The sequence below is a fragment of the Engystomops pustulosus genome, chromosome 1 (genome assembly GCF_040894005.1).
Source record: "Engystomops pustulosus chromosome 1, aEngPut4.maternal, whole genome shotgun sequence".
Lineage (NCBI taxonomy): Eukaryota > Metazoa > Chordata > Amphibia > Anura > Leptodactylidae > Engystomops > Engystomops pustulosus.
This window is the reverse complement of record NC_092411.1, coordinates 85,479,355-85,506,824: the sequence shown is the minus strand read 5'-3', so window position 1 is coordinate 85,506,824 and position 27,470 is coordinate 85,479,355. Positions and strand designations below refer to the sequence as shown.

The following is a 27,470-nucleotide window of genomic DNA, read 5'->3' as shown; positions in this document are numbered from 1 at the left end:
ATAAGATGCCTAAACTCCTGGTGGCAAATTTACAGCTAAAGTTAGCTGTTTATGTCACAGATCACTGTCCTTATGTTTCCAAAGCATCCTAGTTGGATTTACCAAAAATGACTAGATGGAATGTTCCAAAAATGCTATTTGTCTATCCTTAGCCCAACCTCCTTAGCCCCATACCATATAATTAATCCAGGTTGGCTAACATATGTCTACTGTGTAAGGCTAGTTTAGATAAAGTCTAGAATGGCCTCCATTTGGTGCTACAGCATCTGTGTTAGTGCTAGGACTGGATTGGTGTGATAGCCGTCTGCATTTCAGTCCAATACAGAAGTACTGCAGCCAGGGCTTGATATGAGTACACTGGAGTAAAAACAAATAAATATAACTATTAAATGATACCACTAGAGAAAACCTATAAGAAAAGTACAAAATGGTACAAACAACAGAAACTCAGATGCACAGCACCAAGTCATCTCCATTGTCCTCCAAAATATCAATTGCATATTCAAGAGTAGTATACAATAAGGGTAGATCTTACCTTCTCTGGGTATAGAGAGGTCTGTTAGAGGTGAGGTAATGTATAATTGTCCCTTTAAATACTATCAAAAACAGAACTCCTCTCTATACTCTACAAGTATATGATTGCACGCATAGGGGGGTTGGGAAAGAAACATCTATTTCGGGTCCATACACGCGGTTACTGCACTTTTATACTTAGCTTAATTATAAAGGAGTTGATAATAGTACGGCAATGTAACCATATTACACCAAAGTATCGTAAATGCTTGTGTTCATGAAAAGCTGGGAAGTGATTCTGCACTAGGCTTAAGGTTTAGTTAATGTTTGGGTTTTATGAGTGAAGACACTTTGTTGAATTAATAAAGTCGTTGTCATATGAAGCAGAAAAGTTCAACAGAAGGGAAAAGTAAAGGACTCAACTACTTCATGGGAATGTTGGGTCAGTATACACAGTTTTTAGTCAACTTTATATTATCTATATAAATACAGAGACATTACTTCTTAATATTCAATGAAAGATGCCATATCAGCTGTTCAGCACTGTTATTATTTAAATGGTTGGATTCCTATTTAAAGCTTTTATCTGGTGACAAATTTCTTTTAAATAAATATGCAACATCTAGTACAGCATTCAAAACTCTGTAATTCTTCCAACCGTCCTTTAATCCTCCAATTCACATTTTATACCAAAGACTAAGCTTTCACCTTATGCAAAAAAATAGGATTCACATGCTTATGTGTCTAAAAGCCAAACATTTCAAGAGTTCAAATGTGTATTACTGTGGAAACACAAAGAAATAGGCTGCTCACTGGTCTATGACATATACAAGCCTGGCTGAGCGCAACAAATCAAACTGTGACAAGTGCTGATGTAAAATATAGAGAGAAAAATCAAAGTACTCCTCGGATTTATCTTCCAGTGCATTCACACCGTAAAACCGGTCTCTTACCTCTCTCTCCTTCAGTTTCATGGCAAGAACTAGCTGATGTCTGTGGTTAGTAAGTGCCTCCCGGAAGTTTCCTTTGGAAAAGAATGCAGATCCCAGATTCCCATAGGCTCGGCATTCTCCTGTCTGGTCACCTACATTATAGAAATACAATAAGGTTACTCACCTTGTATCCATGGCATATGGAAGCTTACATGATGCATGTAGCTTTGTATCTTAACATAAATATGCAGGGTAGATCTTACAAGGGAAAAAATAATCTAGAATTTTTTTTTTTGTATAGATTATAAATAGCCCCTCCAACTACAGCTGTCGATCCCAGTACATAGCAAAGAAAAACATGTAGACAGAACTGGAAAAATAGGAAGGTAACAGGTGGATCAAGCTTGTACATCTGCTCAATCATTAAAATTATCCAAAAATAATCATCATTTTAATAACTTAGAAAATTTGTACTCTGAATTATGTATACTGTACCCCTCCTATATACTAGTATTTTCAGGAGCAGCATAAATACCAACACCCTGATATAATACTTTTATTAATGGAGCCGCTCTTCAGCTGTTGTAGTATTTCCTAAGTACAGATCTATTCAAGTTGAAGCCTTCCTTTTATCCTGAGAATTTCTCAGTTTATACTTTTAATGGATGGCTCAAGTCACTGCTCAGGTAAATATGGCATACATTGCCCATGGACTATTAAATAGATGTTTAACCATGAGTATATGTGTTTTATGACACAGATTAGTACCTATATAAATGGAATAATAATATGCCAGGAACTTTGCAGATATGTACAGTAAAAGTAGCCCTTTAAGAAGTTATCTTCTAAATTTAAGGGTCCTTTTTATATAGACTGATGCCCGGCCATAATCCACAAAATAACATGGAAATCAGTGCTATTTTAAAGAAACACTTACACTCCCTCATTCAAACCATGTGTCCTATATTTCCCCGTGGATCGTGATGGTGCAGAGAGACAACGTGTGCTCGCCGCTCCATGACCGTGCACCATTGCGTCAATGGGGATTGATATCCGTCCCCATTACGTTCCTGTGAATCAACACTTAAACTGCATGATATCTCAGATATGCCAAGTATTCCCTGCAGAAATATCAAAAATACCTGATCCATTGCTCTTACATTGCATTGCAAGTACATACTATTGAATTTCCTTCAGTTATGTTAGGTAACTTATTAACCCCTTGTTCATGCCATTAATGAACATGGTATGCAAATATATTTCTGTACATGGCTCCATCTGTCAAACAGCCTTCAACCTACTCAAGGTCAGTTATACAAGTTATTGGAAATCTTCAAAAATGTAGAACATGCAGAAAAAAAGTTAACATTGCTGACATGGCTCGCTTTCTCTGTATGGAGAGCAGGGCTAGAAGCTTTCTTGACTTGGAGTCTCTCATGCTGGTTTTAGCATGAGCAGTTTTATAGACTCCAGACGTGTCTCTGTGACAGACGTCAGCACTAACCCATTAAATTGCCATTTAATGGCTACAAACAGCCAAATTGCACTGACTTGGTTCACTGGAAGTTGACATCTCTGCCATGCAAGTTTGTAATACATGGCTTGTAAAACCTATTTACATAACCACACAGCAGAAAGGTGGGATGAATGAGGTTACTAAATGGCAGGAAAAAAACCCTGAAAAATCTGTAAAATGACAAGACTGAGTTTGTGATTTAATGATGTTGGTATTTGCAGGGAAAGAAAATAAATTCTCTATTGCCGTTTAAACAAATGACAGCCCTTTCTACATTAAATTGAACACAAAATCATAAACTTTTTCTCTTTCACTTCTTCATGGTGGAATAACGAGACAGTAATAAAATTAAAATCATAGTCGTCGTCATTGGATTATCATGAAATATACTATTTGCGCCATTAGCCACTAGGTCAAGCTTCAGGCTTAATCTCTTTTCTCCCCATTCCCAAATCTCATCTACCTCTCCCATAATGTTCACTTTTCCCTAGGCTAAGCCATCATCCGTAGATGAATAAAATCAATGTTTTTAAAGAATTTTATATCAAAATCTGCTTTATTGGCGCAAAAGTTGCCTAATTGTTCTCTGCAGGCTGCCTATTATATAAAACCATTAAGGCTGTTAAATGTGTTAGAAAAGGGGAAGAATAAATTAAAGAATAATAGAAAGATTAATTTACCAATGCTCTTCTAATGCTGTTCTTAACACTTGCTGTATCATCCAGTGCTGTTTACTTATTGGTCTCTCTCCACAGGAAATAGGAGTCAGCCATCCACTGAATACAGAGTCAATGATGTGGTCAGTGATTAGCTAAGAAGCATTTCCCTTGTCTTGAAGAACATCTTCCATGAAAATATAGCATGATAAACCATGGACACTTACTCATAGACCCAGGCACTGTGACTGTGGTAATCTTCATATATTTGTTATCCCTGGACTTTTTCCTTCTTAAAGCAACTTTTAAAATTATGATGATAAGCCTTAAGAGTTCCTGGAGTGTAAGCAGAGCCCCCCCCCCCTTTTGTAACTTCACAGGCTGTTACACCGTGCAATGAGAACCTTCCCCTCATACTGTGTACAGCAACTTCCTATGCAGTGAGCTTTCATCAGGGGAAGGGAGGGGTGCTGAGGGAGCTGGAGGTTCATGAATTTTAAACCTTGATTTTACAAGGAAGAAGGCCATGGATACCAAATATAATTAAGTGGATCTATGAGTAAGTGTCCCTTACAAAAATTTTAATAAACAATAAATCGGATTAACATGATATTTTCTCATTCCATAGTTGAGCTATTGTTTATCTACCCTATAGGCAAGTTAGTGTTTTTAAGTAAATTACTGTATATACTTGTATGTATATACAAGAGTGTAAAAAAAGGAAAAAACTTACAGAGGGGCAAAAATGCATCCATACACTCTGCCTGCCTGCGCACACTATGCCTGTTCTGTTACACACGAAGAGAAGAAGGAAAAGGAGCTGCGTGGAGCATCGGGTAAGCATCGAAAGGTGAGTATATAAGTTTATTTATTTATTTATACACCCAGGGGCTGCAAGGCTTTTCATTAATAGGGGAATGCAGGGCATTTCATTAGGGGGGCTGCAGGGCACATCATCACTAGGGGGGCTGCTGCAGGGCATTTCATTACTAGGGGGTTTGCTGCAGGGCATTTCATTACTAGGGGGGATGGTGCATGGAGCATTTTTTATTGGGGGAGGTTGCTGGGCATTTCATTATTTAGGGAGGCTGTGTGCATTTCCCACCCTAGGCTTATACACAAGTCAATAAGTTTTCCCAGTTTTTTTGTGGTAAAATTAGGGGCCTTTTACTCAAGTATATATGGAAGGTCAAACAATCCAATTTATGTTTGAACCATAGAATAAACCTATTAAAGGGGCATTCCTGGATTTATCTATTGATCGCCTAGTCTTAATGCCATATTGGCTTGGGTCCGACACCTAGCACCCCTGCCAATCAGATGTTTAAAGTAGTCTTGGTGCTGCTTCTGCAGAGCACTGCATCCTTTCGTCACATGACCTTCATGCAAGTTAGTCCTATTCAAGTGAGCTAAACAGAAATAGAAAGCACAGTTGTGACTGGTAGACTGTGGAGGGATTCTGAATATTATGGTCTCTTCAAACTGCTGATCAATGCAGTTGGGGGGTGCAAGAACCCCCTCACCTACCCAAAAAATTGAAAAGAAAAAATATCTAAAACAAACCAATGTGTAACACAGAAAACCTGATAAATGGATCTTTAACAAAATCAGAATGGATATAAATGAATATAAAGTATGTGTTTTTTTTGGCCCAAAAATCTGCTGCATGTGATCATATATTTTTATGAATATTAATTACATAGTGTACTATTGCATATTTGCTAGACAGGAATTAGACAAGGTTCAACATCACAACAGCTTTAAAGTTTCAAGTAGACGTGGACAAACACATAATGGATGACTATACCTAGAGTTTTTGCTACGTCCAAGTCCTGTTGCATATATCCTGTACTTTTTTCTGTGTTCCCAAGGGACCAATACGCACTGCTCAGGGCAGAGAATACAGAGCCCCTCAATTTTAGACTGCAAGTCCCAATTTTCAGCGCAGCTTCTAGAACAACCACTGAAGCACCATGATGCCCTGCCGTCAGAAGTTCTTGGCCAATCACTGAGACCACCACAAAGGGGCTCTTGTCCAGTTTCATCTTCTGAAGTTGCTGATATGTGGGTTCCAGTGATTCTAAAACAAGTGAAATACAATTGTATAAATAATATCATAACATCAGTCACAATACAGTCCTGACTTTAATGTTTGTTTTTTTCACTTGACACTTACCTAAAGTAGCCCTACCACTCATTTTAATAGACAACATATACTTAGAAAATTTGTTTTCTAAGGATTGCTGTTAGTTTTGTAGGAACCTTTGGAAGATCTAAACCCACTACTATAGACACACACCTTCCCTTATTATCATCCTTAGTTTCGTTCCTCAGAGAAGTTAAGATAATTTGCTTCATCTGTACATGTTCATTAGGCGAACTAGCTTTTACTAGACAGAAAATAGACCTGTAGTATTGTCAGGGTAATGCTGAGGAGTTGAAGTAATTAAAATAAGTAGGGAAAAAGTAAAAACATGACCTGTTTACATGTTTCTAATGTCCTTTTAAAAAATGCAAACATTTTCCCACTGTGGTACTTTAATGGCATCCAATTAAATTATAATCTCATAATGCAACATATGAATCTATTTTTTCAAAATGTACTAAAAAGTTACTACATTTTCATTAAAGTACATAACTCCCTCCACTATTCAACCTCCACTGCAGTCAACCCAGTTCTACACTATTATGATAAGAAATTCTTACATTTTGTATATATTGTTATAAAAGAAGGCTTCAGGAGATAAAGCATGGCCAATGTATGCAGAGGACAATTTGCAATGTGGGAACTGGCCTGTTTTATGGGTTTCAATTTCAGGTTGCATTTCATTTATGTCTGGCACAGATGCTTAAAGGCTCCTTTGTTCCTTGAAGGAAACTTTGCTGATCTTAAACACTGTCCTCAAAGACCCTTAACAAGCATTGGTTTCTAAGATGTAAAAGCCTAATGACAAATATAACAGTCGGCATTGCATGATTTAAGGTACTCTACCTGCACATAAGTAGAGTTCTCATTAATGACTGACTAGCCAGTGGTCCGTGTGGGCCATAAAAAGACACCCACGACAAAAGGAAAGGTGACTTATGTGCCAGAAAATAATGGTTCATTCATTTACCACAAGTATGAATGGGTTGGAGACAGAACATATAATTAGACATAAAGTTCTTCTATTGAGGCCTAGAAAATCCCAGGGTACACATGTACTAAACATGTTGTAAGCAAAAATGACAAATATTTAGCATATATAATTCCTCACATCTTCCCTACTGTTACATAAATACAGACAAAAACAGTACATGATTACACTAACTCTTGGTTGTGTACTTACATTATGTAGAAAACCACTATTGAGTATAGTTTAGTATATTTCCACTTTCCTGCCTGTGCTAGGAAAATCCAATTGTCCCCATTCGTAAAGATACTGTGACATACAGTAGGTACTGAGTTCAGTGCATTGCGAAGCAGCGCCAATGTGAAATCAATACTTTCCTGATCCCTTAAGGAAGGAACGTATAATGTCTGTGCTGGAAGCTGGGCTCAAACTAAACAATGATATATACCAAAGAACTCATTCTGAAGTATAAGAATAGGTAGATTTTCCATCTGATTCATCTCCAGATCAATACATAATTGAGCCTGTTTTACGTCCTGACCATTCTTTATTATTATGACTTTAAAGGCATTAGGATGCGGATATTGCAGTTTACGGTTTGGGATTTATTGTAATAATATAGTTTAAGTGATTAACAGGTCCCTATTTTCTCTGCCCTTTACGAGGTAAATAGTATGAGGCAAGGCACCTCTAGAAAGAGCCCTTGAGGTTTCCACCTTCTATTATTGTCTTATTATTGTATCCATATACTGAAATACTGTAGATTGAAAGACAAATAATAGATAGATATGTTGATTGGTAGATACATAGATAAGCTACTCTCCTCTTCTGCTCCACTTCCTAAATGTTGTGTGTCACATCTTTTTAATTTAAATGGGCAGTACAAAGATGTCAACATTTTTGATGACCGATATTTCTACCTGACCTGCCTGGACCGAAAGGCCTGGGCCTTCTGATCGTAAGCCTTATATAGGGGCTAAAAAATATACCGCAAAGGGTTACTTGAATAACATCCTCAGAATTATTCAGTTTAAGGCACTGTGTGCTAGCCATTTAACTTGTGGCTAGCACAAGGCCCCACTACTTTCTACTGATCATGGCAACAGCTGATGCATTAAAGACACCAGGGATGGGCGGTTATCTAGCGATACGTAACTATCTGATCAATGCCCATAAGCAATTTATACATAAGTCTATGGATACATATTTATTTTCTACTAGTATTTATTTGCAGTATGGGCACCATTTCTAAAAGAATTATAATGTTCTGCTATTATGACATTACAGTCTGTGAAATGCTTTCTTATGGCTGTCCTTCACATTTCTTCTGGCTGAGTTGATTCTCTCTGCTCTCCCTTTCCTCCTCTTAAAGTAAGAAAAAAAAAGTATCCAGGACAGGCAGTAGAGAGTCTTAAAATCTGTAAGAACTGCCTGTAGGATGGCTTCTGTGACATCCTCTTACAGGCACAGTGTCAGCCTATGCATATGCATAGGCTGACACTGCTAATACCCTGCAATACATCAGCATTGCAGAGTATTATCATGAACAAGGAATCAAATGATTGCTTGTTCATGTCCCATGGTGGAAAAAGTAAAAAAGAAAAGTTAGTCAATTAAAAATAAAGAAAGAAATCAATAAAAATGCCCAAAAGCCCCATAACATATAAAGAGACATATAAGCAAAAAGTCTAAATCATAACACAAACACCACTATTATAGTATCACCGCGTTTGTAACAATCTGTAGGATAACAGTAAATAATTATTGAACCCGCACGATGAACGCTGTTAAAAAAAACTGTTATAAACCCTCCAGAAATTTATGATTTTTACCTGTTCAATCCCACAAAAAATGCTATAAATGTGACCAAAAAAACATATGTACTCCAGAATGATACTGGTGCAAAGTACAACATGTCCCGCAAAAAACAAGCCATCAACCAGCTCCGTAGCCAAAAAAGTAACAATGTTATGCCACTTGGAAGACGGCAATGCAAAAATGATAGATTTTTCACACATTACGGTTTTATTTGACAAATTTAGTAAAATGTAAGAAAAAATATTCATGTCTGGTATCCCCGTAATCATATCGACCCATAGAACAATGATAATATGATTATGATTACCGTATTTTCCGGACTATAAGGCGCACTTAAAAGCATTGGATTTCCGTGGAAATCCAAAGTGCGCCTTATAGTCCGGTGCGCCCTATGTATGGCGCTGGGCAGCAGACCATACTTACATAGGTCCCCGCTACCGGAGACCGGAGACAGCAGATCTCCAGCGGGAACTGCAGACCACGCGGCACGAACAACTTCTGCCGCGTGGTCTGCAGTTCCCGCTGGAGATCTGCTGTCTCCGGTAGCGGGGACCTATGTAAGTATGGTCCGCTGCCCTCCTCCACCTCCCCCTCACCTTCCCCGCTCACCTTCCCCGCGTTCCCCGTCGCGTCTCGGCGTCGCGTCGGGTCTCCGCTCCGCCCCCGGACCTCCGCCACGCCCCCGGACCCCGCGCCTTATAGTCCGATGCGCCTTATATATGGAATTATTACATATATAAGGCGCATCGGACTAATGCGCCTTATAGTCCGATGCGCCCTATAGGGCAAAAAATACGGTAGGCTTTACGGTAAACACCAAAAAAAAAAAGTAAAAAATCCAGTACAGAATTGATGCTTTTCTACTCCTGCCCTCAAAAAAAAGTTCCTAAATTTTCAACACTGGAAAAAGCATCTCATCCCACAAAAAAAATGCCGTCACATGGCCCCAATAACGAAAAAGCTAAAACTTATAGCCTGCAAAAGGGGCCAATGAGGAAACTAAAATCCTGGCAGCAGCAGGGTGCTCCTTCCCTTCTGCTCCTCGCTGTGCACCCATAAAACAAGAAACGACCACATGAGGGGGGTCTCTGTACTCGGGAGAAATTGTAGAACAAATTGTATGGTGGGTTTTCTCTTTTTATGTTTTGGAAATGTGTCAATTTTAGGGCTAAATGAACGTATAACCGGCACAATTTGACCATTCTAAATTTCACCTCCATTTTGATTCAATTACTATGAAGATCTCAAAGGGGTTAACAATCTTCCTAAAAGATATTTCTGATAGTTTGTAAATGGGTTCATTATATAGGGGGTTTTGATGCTAAATATGTAAAATTTCATTCAAAACTGTATTTATACCCAAAATAGTCAATTCTGAAAATCTGGAATTGTATAAAATGTGATCAGAAGGCCGTATATTCCTACAAATCATAGCATTGAAAACATCATCAAAAGTCATAAAAAATGAAACCACACACAGTTCCATGAAAAAGTTATCAGCGCCAGATGATGGCAAAATGAAGAGTTTTCATTTTTGTAACTGTATGAAAACATTATAAAAACCTAAATTTGGTATCCCCTATTATTGTAGCAACCCAAAAAAATAAAGGAGACATGCCATTTGGGCGCACAGTGAAAGCCGTAAAAACCAAGCCCACAAGAAAATGGCGCAATTTTTTTCTTTTCACCAATTTCCCTGTGTTTGGAATTTTTTTCCTGCTTCCCAGTACATGACATGGAATAATAAATACTACAACTATAAATTGCTACGTTTTACACTGAAAGCAAGCCCTCACACAGCTCTATGTGGAAAAATAAAAAAGTTATGGATATTTGAAGGGGAGTAGGAAAAATTAAAATGAAAAAAAATGGTAGTCAAGGGGTTAACATCACAATTTGCATCTTTAATAATAGGGCTGTGTCTATATTAATCATGAAACACGACTTGTACAAGACTATACATCAGTCCACTCACAGGCTGCACCAATGATAAATGGCTATAATGATAAAATAAAGAGAACTGGGAAACAAAATAAATAAATGAGTACAAAAGCAAATGATATACCGCAGAGATGAGATGAAGTGTGAAAGTTCACCCTGGCACAAATCAACTCTTGTTGTCACAGCAAACTTTTTTGGTGACAGAGATTTATGAGAAAGCACAACATCTAGAGCCAACACAAAAATCTATTAAATGTCCCAAGAATTAGGCATTGTCTTGTTAGCTTAAATGTCAAACGTAAAATTTATTTTCTTTCCTTATATTAGATGAGTTCTGGGCAGAAAAACATGGAATGTCTAAAAAACATAACAAATGACATCTTTTATAAAGGGCCCCCACTTCATCAGCAAATGATGGTAGTAGACAGGAATGAATTATCCCAAGAAACAAGGATACAGGCAGTCCCCGGGTTACATACAAGATAGGGTCCGGAGGTTTGTTCTTAAGTTGAATTTGTATGTAAGTCGATACTGTATATTTTATAATGGAAGTTCTAGACAATTTTTTTTCTTTTGCCCCAGTGACAATTGGAGTTTCAAAATTTTTGGTGTAATTGGACCAAGAATTATCAATAAAGCTTCATTACAGATATCTTACAGCTGATCACTGCAGTCTGGGACTATAGTAAAGCATCCAGAGAGCTTCACCAGAGGTCACAGTGGGCAGAGGGGTCCGTCTGTAACTATGGGTTGTCTGTAAGTCGGGTGTCCTTAAGTAGGGGACCGCCTGTAATGTATTAACCCAAAGGTGAAGATTGCACCTATATCAGCTCAGTCTATGAAGAAAGGCCCTTGCTATCAGATCCTACTTTTTTGTCATACTCCTTTTAGTCTGAATTGTGCTTCTCCAAACATTAATAGGCCAATATTGGTAGACTATTGATTTAGTGGAAATTATCTTGAGATTGCCTGATCTCCTGCATATGAGTCTTTGTTTATGCTGCTTGTTATATGAAAGGGTCCTGCTTAATTCTGCTACCTCCCCACTTCTAGGCAGTTCTGGATAACAATTGTAAAAGACTTACTTAAGTGTGATACAGAGTGGAAATCAATAGCAATAGTCTTGAGTATCAGGCACAGTACAGTAAGAACAGCCATGAATAACCCTTATTACAGACTGATGTTGGTGATATAGTATAGCGAAGAAATAAAGCACAGCAGCAGAAGATGAAAAGAGAAATCACAGTGGGTATATTAAAAAATACGAATGCATGACAGAGTACAAAAAGTATGTGTGTGGGTAGGTGTAGAATATAGTAAAACAGTCTAGTACTCACCTCTCATTGGGGACTTCATTGCAGCCTCCACCATTCCTAGCAATAGTTGTAAACTTTTGGGATCCTGGGCCAACCCAGATGCAAATGCAGCCAGGGCATCTGCATGGCGACCCAGATACTGGAGGGCAACACCCTGTCTGAAGTATGCCTAAAAGCAAAAAAAGGGGCCATGTCAGCAACATAAAAAGATGAATGAAAAATAAAATGTCAAAGTAGGATTACATACAGTACAATAGAATAAAAAACAGAACATATTACAATGTCACAGCCAACCCATGTTACAGCTCTCCTATGACAAATATACATTTATTGTAATATCTCAAACCAATAAAAATAAAGTTACAAAAAATACAGCACATAAAAGTAAACCATAACAGCAAATGTCTTGCGCCACAATGAGTATACTTGCACAAAAGGGGAAGTGGCATGCCCTAAGGTCAGGCAACTAATAGGAGTAAGCTGAGAGTAGGCATGTTGATGCATCTGGCCCATTGTCTACAGCTACTTTTTAATTCCAACTTCCGTATATTATGTCTTAATCCTCAAAATACACCAAAAAAGGACCATCTCTGAGGTCTCAGGGCTGGAGAAAGACACAAAATAAGGTACTTTTTTTGGGACCAAATATCTGAATCAAATGAAACGAGTTATAATCTTAAAAATTTGGTGCAAACATCAAATTAGTAAAAACGAAGTGGGCTAACACCTGCATTTCTGGTATTATTTTTCCATTAGATTTCATCCAGTTTCATCCAAACGATTGAATGTTTTGTAATCTGTGCATGACCTTGACTCGTCTCTCACAAGATGGTCTGATACATATCAATGCAGCGTCTCTACAATACTAATCTATTGTTACCCCTTCCCAGCATTATATATGTGGACAAATGGAGTACTTGACTTAAATCTGGCATTCATCAGCTCCACCTTCAATCAATAATAGTACATATAAATTCAGTATGAGCCCAGGTCACTTACTATATTTCTATCTTATCAGCGACCTTACTGACACCTACACAGACCATCTCTGCTATCAAAAGGCCGGTGGCAGATTCATTTGACACTTTTGCCCTTTCATGGAACAGTATTGAGTGACATCATAAAAGTCTCCCTGTCCTTAATTACTCTGTCCTCTAAGATTTATTTAATATCGTCTATACTGCTGAAGAAACTATTGTGCTCATTTCTGCCATTCCAAAGTGATGCATTCATTCCCCTGTCTGTCTGCCAGCAAACTCTGATCTAATATTTATTCATCGTACAATGTTTAGTATGAAAAACTAGAGCAAATCAATACAATGAAGCAAAAGCGTAATAACTGCTATGATCCCTGGGTAGCGCTTTATTTGTTCATCTCAGTCGTAACTTTGCAATCAATGTTAATCAAGCATCTACAGAGTTTGTGGCTTTTTATTTCACATACAATATGGAAGAGAGTAAAATTCTAAGCAGTAGATAATAGGAGCAATTCAAAATACAGTGTAGATGTGGTTACCACCGCTGGCCCTAAGGGGACCCCACAGCACCGTCTGCCAATCAGTGTCACTGTGCCTGATCCAATTGCCCTCAGACAGGTAAGCCGAGACTAATAAGATATACAGCCAGTGTGGAGAGCGGTAGTGTATATTGCTTTACAATGGACACAGCAGGTATTAAATTGCATGAACAATAAGATAAGCAAAGATAATGTATATATCATGAGTCTGGCTGAAATTCCAGCACACACAGTACCTGCTGTGCCTCCCACACTAACACAGCTAAGGAGGTACAGACAATAGGGCAGATTTATTAAGACTGAAGTCTATTTAAAAAAAACATTGGAGTGAATTATTACATGCTCATTAATAAACCTAAATTTCATTCATTAACTTTCTTCATGCTTGAAAATCAACGCTACTCAAGCTATTAGCAGGCAAAGAACTTCATCAGAATGTTCCCCATTTTTCCCCACTAAGGGCATATTCCGACCGTGAATGTCTATTGCATGTCCGAGAAAAAGTGGGCATGTGATATCTGTGTTCAGTCCGTATTGAGGGGGGGCAGGCTGGCTGTATACAGTGAGGGGGGGGGGTATTGGTTTTATACAGCGGGGGGGGGGCAGACTGGATGTATACAGGGGGGGCAGACTGGATGTATACAGGGGGGGCAGGCTGGCTCTATACTGGGGGGCTGGCTGGTTATATACTGGTGGGGGGGCAGGCTGGCTATATACTGGGGGGCTGGCTGGCTATATAGTGGGGGTTATACAGGTGAAGGTGTAGCTGACGGGCACTATCTTCGCTGTGTCGGATCAGGCTTCAAACACACACCTGGATTACGTGCTGGGACCAATGTGACCAAATAGGACCTCCTGGTGGTGCTCAGTTAATCATGAGGGAGTACAGTAAACTCAAGCGCAGCTGCGCACGAAACGGTCCCGTTGCCAAGGCTTGCTTGTATACCTCCCTGTATGATTGTTTGTTAATAAAGGACGACTTTCCCATTCTTGGAACTGGTGAGTGCCGTTACCTTCTTCTACCTAGTTTACTATATACTGGGGGGACTGGCTAAATACAGGGGGGGCTGGCTGTATACTGGGGGGATGTCTGGCTATATAGAGGGGGGGGGCTGGTTGGCTGTACACTCGGAGGGCTGGTGGTGTTAAATGACATAGTATATGGCATAGTAGTTATATTAATAGGGGCAGTATTATAGTAACTATATTCCCGTACCTAGGGGCCAGTATTATAGTAGTTATATTCCTGTACATAGGGAGCAGTAATATAGTCGTTATATTCCTGTACACAGAGGCAGTATTATAGTAGTTATATTCCTGTACATAGGGGCAGTATTATAGTAGTTATATTCCTGTACATAGGGAGCAGTAATATAGTCGTTATATTCCTGTACACAGAGGCAGTATTATAGTAGTTATATTCCTGTACATAGGGGCAGTATTATAGTAGTTATATTCCTGTACATAGGGAGCAGTAATATAGTAGTTATATTCTTGTACATAAGGGGCAGTATTATAGTAGTTATATTTCTGTACATAGGAGGCAGTATTATAGTAACTATATTCCCGTACCTAGGGGCCAGTATTATAGTAGTTATATTCCTGTACATAGGGAGCAGTAATATAGTAGTTATATTCTTGTACATAGAGGCAGTATTATAGTAGTTATATTCCTGTACATAGGGAGCAGTAATATAGTAGTTATATTCTTGAACATAGAGGCAGTATTATAGTAGTTATATTCCTGTACATAGGGGCAGTATTATAGTAGTTATATTCTTGTACATAGGGGGCAGTATTATAGTAGTTATATTCTTGTACATAGGGGGCAGTATTATTGTAGTTATATTCTTGTACATAGGGAGCAGTATTATAGTAGTTATATTCCTGTACATAGGGAGCAGTAATATAGTAGTTATATTCTTGTACATAGGAGGCAATATTATAGTCGTTATATTCTTGTACATAAGGGGCAGTATTATAGTAGTTATATTCTTGTACATAGGGTACAGTATTATAGTAGTTATATTCTTGTACATAAGGGGCAGTATTATAGTAGTTATATCCTTGTACATAGGGGCAGTATTATATTAGCTATATTCCTGTACTAAGGAGGCAGTATTATAGTAGTTATATTCTTGTACATAGGGAGCAGTAATATAGTAGTTATATTCTTGTACATAGGAGGCAGTATTATAGTTGTTATATTCTTGTACATAAGGGGCAGTATTATAGTAGTTATATTCTTGTACATAGGGGACAGTATTATAGTAGTTATATTCTTGTACATAAGGGGCAGTATTATAGTATAGGGGCAGTATTATATTAGCTATATTCCTGTACTAAGGAGGCAGTATTATAGTAGTTATATTCTTGTACATAGGGGACAGTATTATAGTAGTTATATTCTTGTACATAAGGGGCAGTATTATAGTATAGGGGAAGTATTATATTAGCTATATTCCTGTACTAAGGAGGCAGTATTATAGTAGTTATATTCTTTTACATAGGGGGCAGTATTATAGTAGTTATATTCTTGTACATAGGGGGCAGTATTATAGTAGTTATATTCATGTACATAGGGGCCGTATTATATTAGCTATATTCCTGTACATAGGGGGCCGTATTATAGTGGTTAGATTATAGTGAAGCCATCCTCACATGATAGTAGAAAATTGTGTTATTAGAGGACACGTAAACAAGGCAAGCATACAGGATGTGAATCAATATTAGGATAGTTCATGATAACAGAAAAGTCCAAAATCTATGTGATACATTATATCAGCTGTTTTTAACTAAATAAGGTTTTTTAACTAAACAGTTCTGCAAAATTCCAAAAAAGTACACATAAAAGATAAAGGTTGTTCTTTTGTGTCCTTCTGAAAAATCTAGTGGACCCTGGTTTTTGTAAATCTAAAGTCAACAACAGCAAGCTGGATAGGCATGTTTTATTTCTGGCTTTACAGGTACTATTTCATTTAAAAAAAGATTTTATAAAAAAAAGCAAAAGAAGAAACTACCGTAATTTTATAAAAGAAACAAAAGATTTACACAGGATACAAAGATATCAGATGCCCTTTATATACTGTGGTACTACAAATTTCCTTACAGTTTACAATTGGGGTGTGGGAATTAAACAGATATGAAACAGCAGGTCAAAGAGAGAGCTGGATTGACTCCATTTAGAGAAGCGCTTACATGCTAAATGGAATTGGAGTATCACACTAGATACACAGAGATCAGCACCTTGTGATGACAGAGGCAATATATACAAAAGCTGAATTTACCTCTATCGCTAATCCAGCAAAGCCTGCATGGGCCTATATAGTGAGGCCAATTTACTGGTCACCATTCTCCCAAATGCAACAGAATTTTTATTTCGAGGCTCAACCATTGTCTAGAGTCTTTATCTCAGCCCTGCCTGCCATTACAAAGGTGTGAGGCCTGGTACAAAATGATAAGAAGACAAGGAAAACTGGCCTCATAAAATAGAGTCATATGATAAGGTAAGCTGGATGAAGGTGTAGCAGGTTGTCTATGGGCAGACCTGATATATGGCCTAGGGCCTAGGAAACCTTGAAAATGTTCTAAATATCAACATATTGACCTAAATTCTGCAGCTTCCAGATGATTCGCATGACAATAATCAAGAAAGCATTCGTTGGTAAGTTTAAACAAGCAGAGGATTTTACAAAATTGTGTGAACCTGCAAGTTTTATGGTTATAGAATAACCTGATAACCAATATTTCTTATTTTTTTGTATGATATTTTCTGAGCCTTATGTCATTTACCAAGTATAATCCAAACCTCATCTGCCACATGATACTGCATTTATTAGGAGACCTGAAAGCTGTGGCACTCACAGACATGACATCAGTAAGTGCCATAACTCTACTGACGCTCACAGACTCGAGAACTGTGCACCGATGCTGTATTGATCCTTCATCTCTTTCAGCTCTAGGAGAGATTACAGAGATCAACCTAACAATGTGAAAAATGTATCCTATCATAGCTCATGAATAACAACATCTCAATACTCTAGGGCACCAAAAATAATAAATGCTTTATCTCTAATCTCTAACATTAAATGGTGTATCTCTATTCAGTGCTGGAGGAAATGCCTGACTCTAATTCTGTTCTGGAGGCAACAGTGTTACAGGCTGTGTGACGCTGCAGAAATAATAGGAAAATGCTATGTAACATCTGTATAAGCTTTGTCTTTTCATCATGTATTTTTGTTGCCTTCTCACAGTACCTGGGCATCTGTAATACTGCTTTCTATATGCAGTCATATATGTATATGTAGTAGTGACATCCATGCCGTTAGGTTAACAGCAATAACACACATATGCAACATACGTACACACACATGGATCAATGTTAAGGTAAGTGGAAACCTTACTTATGCAGGATTAGTTCACTCGGCATGCTATGAAATTTGAAGGGAATTCCAGGCAGCTTAAAGGAAATCCACCCTTTAAAAAAAATTAAAACCATGTGCAAATACTCACCTCCACTTCTCTTGATGTTGATCTTGGCGCTGTCCTCGCGTAGTCCTTACACATCGGGCTCACCTACAAAAGAAACTTATAATTAGCAGCCCGGAGTACAGGGACAAGATGTCCGGCGCTCTGGGCTGCTAATTAAACACCCCGCACATCTCTCTCCCATGCTCCCAGCCTCATGCGAGAGCCCCTCATGTGATGTCACCTCTGCCAGCATGGGTGAGGGAGTTGCGGGGGCGTGCATAATTAGCAGCCCAGAGCGCCGGACATATTGTTCTTGCACTATGGGCTGTTAATTATAAGTTTCTTTTCTGGGTGATCCCAGGGTGTCAAGTTTAGCGAAGGAGAGCACCGGGATCAAGATTTGTACATGTTTTATTTTTTTTAAATGGTAGATTAAAAAGTCAGTCTTTGCCGGTCCCAACAGTCAGATATCCAGGGCTGAGACTTTTATCCTCTATCCTGTGTACATGTCGTTAATGCTTCAACCAAATTTGATCTAAGGAAAGGTTAATACATTTGTTAATAAACCCTCTTCCTATATATTTGTATGGATAGCTACAGCATTGTGCAGGAATAAATTGATTGTTGCAAAGTTAGTCCTAAATTTCTTCTTAAGTGTATATTGTTTATTTTGCAATTACTTTTGTATCTTCAAAAGAACTGTAATCATGTGTACCCACAATATACAAAAATATACAAAATATATATGTGTGTGTGTGTGTGTGTATGTGTGTAGCATTAACAGCTGCTACAATAGCATTATCTTAGGTTGTTTTCCATGAGACAAGTACCCAAAGTATAGTGGAAAAACCCACTAAACATGGCATTAGTTAAAATCAGAGGTGACAAGGCACATTTGTGAACATAAATATCTAATCTGCTTTCCATTAGCAAACAGTGATTGGAGGGCAATTTCTAATTAATTGGATTGAAGACAGAATTTATTCCATTAACTACCATCACTATGGTGAGGCTTTCAAGCCAGGAACAAAACAACAGTGAGGAATCGGGCCAGTAAATTACATTTGCTGGCCTCTGTAATATAAACATATAAGACAAGAGAATTTGCTTGGTTAAACAGATGGACACAAATTAAATATTGCAGCTAATGAAAAGTGATGTGCTATGTGAACTCTGACACACACGGTGGCATTTGCCAAACTGAACTGCCGCTGCCTGACATCAAACTTCCACTATTGCCTAGCACAATATAGGTAAATATGCTCCTGTCATTTGCTGTGAGTTCTTTCATGCGCCTACAGCAAGGTTCAAGTTCTACAGCAGAATTGAATGATCTAAGTCGACATTCCAGCTAGAGATAAAAGAAGGTTCTAATGTCTTGAGACATCAGCAGTTTAGGGAAATCTTACACCTGCCTGTTGACTAGTATGCTATACAGTATTGTAGAAGATCATACTGTTGCTGCATAAAAAATATCATAATTATTCTGTGAACTATGACAATGATTGACTGTTGTGACACATTAGACATTTCAGCAACTCAGTGCTTTATTATAAATCCTGGAGAAGTCTATTAAAAGGGTTTGCAATATTGATTGTAACACAACGATTTCTTTATCTGAGTTATTAATATAAAATGTCCACTTTCCACTTTTTTAAAAAGGAAAATATAAAAAAAGATAAGGGCGGGGGGGGGGGCTAAATTGTATAACCAAGTATGTGAACTGTAATTTTGAAAGGAGAATCTTGGATTCAGTACTGAATTTGGCGCAGATTCTAGACAACCTCCATTACAGATGTGAATCCTCACCAATGCTCTATGTAACGGTCCAAAATGTGGTGTTTGTAGGATACTACAGTTTTACAGCCTGTAAAGGTTACAGCAACACAGACAGCACTAGCTTCAAAGTCATCCTCAAGGACATAGCCTGTGACGTATTGGTATTTAAATCCTTACTGAAACCACAACTATGCGAGGAAACATTTTTCTTCTAAAAAGAGCTACAAGCCTGTGGAGTTGATTATAAAACATGCCGTCACACCAAGTGCACTGTAATATAATGCCAGCTAGTCCCCAAAACAAAAAGCAAGCGGGGGAACCTGCGTCACTCCATGCCATGATCTAAGACACAAATAGATCAATGAGTAAATCTAAATATAAGCAGATTTCTTTCTACCTTGCACATTTTCTATTTGTATCTTGAGGGCAGAATTCAAAGCCACCAAAGCCTATTACACTTTCATAAGATAAGCCAGTGGGTGCTTTCCCATGTTTGTATTCAGTATTAAAGTAAAGCCGAAGTGTAATTGAATATTTATCATGCACTGACCAAAATGGCTACATCAGAGGATTATGCTGATGTTTCAACACTAAAAATAGCCTATTCAATGGCAAAGAGCTGCACATTTACTTTCTCCCACTAAGAATCCTTTCAAGCTTGATGTGGTATAAGTATAACCTCCTTATATCACACATCTAAAACTGTGTGGCACTCACATAATAAGACATTCAGACATTAATATAGCATATTCCACTAGGCTTTCCTACAATAATAAGGTATGAATAGACACATTTCTTTTACTATATAGGAGTAAATTAAAAAAAATGTTTCTATTATATGCTTTTCTTTACAAACTTGTATTTTTGTGAACTTCAGAACATTATCCAACAGAACAATATTAAAGAATATAAATACTTTATAATAGAGAAAAACAACTTATGCTCTAGGATCTCTAGATATTATTTCCATATACAATAGCCAGAATAAATTCAGGTTTGAAATTCATGAATGTTCTGAATGTAATCAGAACTTCTACCCCAGGGAAAGGAAGACTTTCTTCATAGTCTATTTTATATGTCACAGTACTTTTGCATCAATGGCTCACAGCAAGGATCTGTGTGTGTGCGGCTGACCAGGAAAATCACACTGACCTGCAGTAAAGACCACAATTACCTTTTCTCGATGCTTCCAACCAGGGTCCTGAAGGACAATACATGGTAGACAGCCAAAGATTAATATATAAAATGGGGTTGATATATAATGCCTTGTACACAAAAAAACGGATACAGATGTGGCTGTATAGCTATAGCCGCCTCCCATTGTGTACAACTTGTTGATTTTCTTAAAATGATATTTTGTTAGGATAAAACTGGGCAAAACCTTAAAATATGGACCTGCCACCATTTCTGACCTTAAAGGGAACCTCCCTGCAGAAACTAACCTAATAAATCACAAACTGTTTGTTGTGAAGCAGAAGAACAACTTCTAGATGTTTCTTTCATGTTCCAGTGTAGAGGCGTGACCTAAAAAATTTAATTTGACATAAAATGTAAATTGGTTGTATAAAGTCATGTAGAGCTCAGTGCTGAAGTCAAGCTCTTCCTATCTCAGAGCATCTTCTTTGCTGTGATATCATTCAACAGTTATGTCGTCCCTGGACATTTACAGCATACGGGACATTCTGAGGCTTGGAGTGCTCACGTTTAAAGCTAAACTCTCCCCTTCTATAATGTTTATAATATAATGTTACCATACTATGGCCAAGAAAGAAATATCTGGAAGGTGTTAGGCCCCATGCACATGAGCATACAGGGGAAGTATGTACAGCCACAAGCTTGCGGCCGCACATACGTCCCCCATAGAGGGCAATGGCTGCACGGAGCAATACAGTGCCACACTGCTCAGTACACGGGAAAAAGATAGGACGTGTCCTAGTGTTACAGGCTGTACGGTATGCATTTCAATGGAGAGGGAAGGGGTCATCCCTCCTCCTCTCCATCACGGCGGACTCCTCCTCACCATCGTGGCCACAGCCATGCGGGCATACGTCAGTGTGCATGGGGCCTTGATCTGCTTGATACCTTACTGGTGGTGGTTTATAAGGTCATTTTCTGCAGACAGTAGTATCCTAAGTTAAAGGGGTTGGCAATTTTTCAATAAATCTGTTCGATTGGATATGTCTTCACATGTATATGTATGTGTACCTTTGCCTTCTTTGAAAGCTTCAGTCTTTCCCTGTTCCCATTCTGCATATCCACAGAACTTCCTGTTCCTCATTCTTTCAGGCTGTCCTCATGGCGTCACCCACCGTTCCCATTTCTATCACTGACAGACACAGGAAGAGTGGACGAGAGTGTGCAAGCTGAGTTATAATCTCCTGCTGCAGCCCCTCCTATTCATCAGTGCTTACACATGTAAACAAAGAAGCACGGGAGTCTGCAGACAGCACTATAGTAAGTATCAGGAATGCTGAATCCCTTGATGAACATTCAGGGAGTATTATTAAGGCAGTAAGGGCACATGGATAACTTCTGTAAAAGGGTGGCCAACCCCTTAAATACTTGTTATTTATAAAATGACATTTCTAGAGCGGCAGTATCAAACCCATTTTTGTCTGAGGCCACAATAGCATTGTTGTTGCCTTCAAAGGGCGAATTGAAATGCTGCTTTTCTGCTGGCAGTAATGTGGTGGTAGCCCAGGTCATGTTTATGGTTGGAACATTAGCTTTAAGAGCTAGGACTGTTGAAGAACTTCAGTAAGAGCTTTTGTCCTGACTATTATGGCACTTCATGTAAAGACCTGAATAACGTTGTTCTTTGTAGAGGTCCTTGAAGGCCACATTTGTGGATGAGCATTCTGTTTGAAAGTGTAATGTCATTCTTCTACCATACTGTCATATATGTATATATATATATATATATATATATATATATATATATATATGTGTGTGTGTGTGTGTGCGTATCAATAAAATGAAAAGTGGATTTTACTAGTTAGAGGTGTGGCTCTACATTTTCTACCACCGCCCATCAGTGCTGACACTTACATAGACATAAATACCTAAAAGCTAATACTATAACTATCACAGGTATAAGGCATTGTGAATAAGTATGTATTTGTAGACAGAGTAATTTACAGCTATATACTAAATATCAACATATTGCTACCCATGAGATCGAGAACATCCTTATGTCAGCTACTAATGCAGCCAAAAACTATCCTTTAGGGGGGTCTCAGGTGGAAATCTGGGTCAGAATGAGTCCAGGTGAACCAATATGATTAATTACATAATTGTAAAGGGCCAATCATGACATCTGCTGATTCCGTAGGTACAATACATAATAACTTTAGGTACATTGTTTTCAGTACAGAAAAATTCAACCTTTATGCACAGAAGACATTCACACATAACAGTGTTGGCAATGCATGGAGGTAAGAAAGCTGAGTGTAGCATAGTTCAGGATATAGAGATCATTTTCAGATGTGAACAATGTAATTTTCACTTTAAAATCCCAACTAGGTCTTAGGTGTTTTTTCCCTCCAATTTCCACATAAACTGTTTAAACGTTTTAACCTGGTAAATCCAGGCCAACATCTCCAAGCTGTGGGATTTATGGAATGTGGACAGGGAGATCAGAAATGTGATTACAGGGAAAATGAATTCATTTTAATGCAAAACATGTGCAACATGTCTATAAATATCTCACTCATTCTGTTGGTAACACAGTTTTCACTGAAATCCTGTTTTTATCCATACACGCCTCTAACTCCAAGGCATTTAGACAAACTTTTAGACAAACTTCATAGCGAGGATATAGGTGTGATATGTCTCTACCATAAGCAGTCTGTTTCAAGCCATCATATATGAAGCTACATTGAGTGTACATCAACATGTGAGTGTGTTCTACAGATGATTCTCAAGTCACATGCATGTTTATTCGGCTGAAAACTGGCTTCACTCTGCTCTCCTACATAAATACCAAAATAGGAAATCCAGTTTCTGCTTGATGCATTCTTAATGAGACCAAGAAATTTGAGTCTCTTTCCTTTCAACTGTGTTGGATGTCCCATATTTGGCAAGAAATACAGAAAAGCGCATAATGGAAAAAGTTCTCTGCAGTTCACTTTGTTATAAAAACTTCCCCAAACAAAAACCTAGAACAGCTTTATAAAAATAAACAGCCCCTTGTAAATAATGGGGTAATGTTTCAGAAGCTATAAATGCATTTCCAGCAGGATATGTGATCTAATCGGGAAGGAGAATGGATACATTTGTATTGTTTCTGTAATAAACCTAAATGGGTATTGTATATCCACTTACATGGCATGTGATATATACAGTTAGAACATTTAGTAATGACAGCTGTCAGAGTTAGGTTCTATCCCTAAAGGATATGTTCTTAAGAGTCCTGCTTGGGCAAACTTTTTATACTGAATACAATAAAGGAGATGTCTAGTTTAGAAATCCTATTTCCACATACATGTTCAGAATCCTCTTCCCTTTGTGAGAAAAGAAAGCAGCTTCTAGTGCATCACTTGCCTTGAAAAACCTTCGTTACATTTACAAACCATTGATATGGATATTGTGTAAAGTTCTACCTCAGCTACACATGTAAACTTGACTTGGCAGAGTAGTGCAATGAGAAAGTGTAATAAGATAAGTCATAGCCACACCTCTCTAGTAACAGCTTATCTCCCCAAGGACAAAAGGATAGTGGATGGATTTAGTGGTTCCCTATTGGGAAGCCTCCATCAACATTAGATTGTTACCATATCCCATTGAAATTTAATTGAAATAAGGCCAAAGTACATAAAATGTGGTTATGTCAAGGGTTTCCTACAGATAATAACAAATTTAGGCCTCATGCTTATGACCGGGTGCAGAAGCCACAGGCTAGCTGCGTAAATGGCGGCTAACGTCTATGGCTTCTATAGGGCATGTTAATGATGCGGTGCATACATTGTGTCTCACCATATGATAAACGAGCTGTCGGTTCCTAGGAACATTGGTGAGGTTAGTGGCATTCACCTTCTGATGTCCTACATTCTGTAAACAGGGGATTATGTTCCCTTGTTTGCATCCCGAAAAAGCACACACATGAACACTTAAGGTACACAGGAGGACTATCAACAATTTTAAGAAGGAGAGATTGGACAAAATGTAGAACCCCTTAAAAAAAGTGAACAATTTTTACAGTCCTCCCCATAAAAATGTTTAATAAAATAACTTATGTAATTTATATACTTTCATACTGCCCCTGAAAGGAAGGTTCCTATCAGGGAGGTGTCTGCCTGCATGCTGTATTACATTTCCTTAACTGTATTTCATATATTAGCTTTACTCTAAATTAGGAATGATCACCTTTGATAAATATTTTTTAGGGCTTGTCTATGAAAAGACTCTTTAAGACTTTTCATTATATGTAAACTTTCTATGGGTTTTGTTGTTTACTTTAGCTGCTAACAAAACCTCAAAGAAGTAAACTTAAAAGCAATGCTGAGATTAGTCAGCCTAAGCAAAAGAGTGTTTCCCTGTTCTGAAAAAGAAGGGTATGAATTTAAATTTTAATAATTTGTAAAACATTTTTAATAAATATTAATTTTAGTTCCCTTAAAGACACATATGCATAGATGGTATTTAAGTGGTCATATGTTGTTCATAACTGTGCCAGGAATTCACTGACATCAGATATAAAAAGTGCCATGGCCGTCAGAAGAAATCAAATAAAGCTTTAATAAAATATGGATAGGCGTCAGGTTTGGATAAAGCAGCCATAAATCAGGCAGATGTTACATCTTAAACATGTCATGGTATTCAGTCACATTGGTCCTAGGAGGGATTGCACATTTGATGCCATGAATCACCAGGCATCTATTACTGCAAATCAACCTGATGACATTTATCTTGATTAATATTTACGGACAACTCAACTCCATCTGCCTAAACTTTCTCCCTGGCTTTAGAGAAACCTTGCATGCAGCTGCTTTCCGCTCAGACTGCGATGTGAACTGTTTCTGACCAACTGTTGGAACCAAACAGATATTAGGCTATTTGTTCTTCTGGATAATAAATAAAGCGAAGTCCAAAGAATCTCATGGTAATTTGGAACTAATAGGAATTGAATTACAGCGGCAAATATTTACAGAAAGTCTTACAAATCCTTCGCTCTTGTAGTTCTAAACATAAATATTCTTTAGGGTTATAGTGCACTGCAGATTAACATACTTGTATGTATATATGGCTTTTACTATTTTACATGTTACTTACAATCTAATGCACTGGTCAAGCTGACATATTTTAGACACACAAGAACATAAATGCCACTTTTGCAAAGCTGTATTTGTGGCCAGTTTTTACTCCACGCATATTATTTTGTGGATTTTAATTGGTTGATAAAAGAGAACAAGAAAGCTCTTCTATAATACATATGGCAGAAAAACAGACTACAAGGCAGTCCCTGGGTTACATACAAGATAGGGTCTGGAGGTTTGTTTTTAAGTTGAATTTGTATGTAAGTTGGAACTGTATATTTTATCACTGTAATCCCAGCCAGAACTTTTTTGGTCTCCGTGACAATTGGATTTTAAAAATGTTGGGTTGCCATAATAATCAGGATTAACACTAAAGCTTCATTACAGACACCTGTGATAACTGTTACAGCTGATTATTGTAGCCTAGGACTAAATTACAATAAATTACCAATATCCAGAGGTCCGTTTGTAACTAGGGGTCGTATGTAAGTCGAGTGTTCTTAAGCAGGGGACCATCTGTATATGTGTGTATATATATATATATATGTATATATATATATATATATATATATTATATATATTATATATATTAAACTTTCACACATCTTTTGGAGGCTTCTAGCATCTAGCAAGCAATGAATCACCGATCGGATGCTTGAATAGTGCATAGTTATGGAATAATACAATGTATGAGCTGTCATAAAAAATTACCATTAAAGGTAATGTTCCTATTAATGGGATAGGGGACAAATGTTTAGCGGTGAACCCCAGCACCAGAATCCTCATTGATCACTAAAATTGAGGATCATTACAAAGTATCACTTCAAGTTTACTACAGAGAACAGACGATTATTCCTTATCAATCAAATATTTCTATATCTCACAATGTGTTTGCTATTTTATTAACTTCCATACGTAGGATTGGCCCTATCCACAGCACCTACTTAGTAATGTTAAAAAAATTGTTGCTAACACTCTTTACTATAGTCCTAATGTTCTGCTATTTTCTGGCTTCTAACAGCTTCTCGAAGCTTATGCTCTCTGCATAATTTATGATCCCCCCCCCCCCCCGCCTCACTATGAACCTTTGTAAATCACAGCCGTTACATGCCAAATAACACACATTTCATACATACTTTCTTGACCAAGATTGTTTTCAAACTTTGCTTGTGTAATGTATAGGATCATGGTATATTCTGTGCAGACACAAGCTGACATAATGCTATAAATTTTATATGCTGCATTGCAGGAATACCACAAAGCAAGAAGCAATTATTAACAACACTTGATGAGCAAGGTATGGTTACATACTTGTTAATCCTGTAATTGATCACAATAAGATTACAGGTTTTATTCCGGAATCTGTTCACTAGATTTACATGTATTAGAACTAAAACTTAAAGAGAACCTCCATGCAAATTAACCCATCCAAAAAAAGACTTCATTAAAAACTAAAATTAAAAAGCATTGTCCTTATCCCTAATTGATTCCTTTCCTTTCCATGGTTGCAATGTTACAGAAATAAGTTTGTAAACTTGTATTCAACTCACCTGATATGAGTCCACTACACTAAGTAAGTCATGCACATTAAAATTTACTTTCATCACCCTGCCTCATTGTTCCTGATTTACAGGCTATGGTATTCT

At 37.8% G+C, this 27,470-nt stretch overlaps 1 protein-coding gene across 3 annotated transcripts in view; it reads right to left on the bottom strand.

Annotated features, from left to right (window-relative positions):
* Positions 1-27,470, bottom strand: part of TTC28 (tetratricopeptide repeat domain 28) — a 365,189-nt gene that overhangs the window by 192,036 nt on the left and 145,683 nt on the right. For all 3 annotated transcript variants that reach the window (XM_072146640.1, XM_072146649.1, XM_072146660.1), the window contains 3 exons: positions 11,827-11,974; positions 5,425-5,697; positions 1,467-1,597 (listed from right to left, as the gene is read on the bottom strand). In XM_072146640.1, coding sequence (XP_072002741.1) covers positions 1,467-1,597; positions 5,425-5,697; positions 11,827-11,974 — 552 coding nt within the window. The remainder of the gene's footprint in view (positions 1-1,466; positions 1,598-5,424; positions 5,698-11,826; positions 11,975-27,470) is intronic.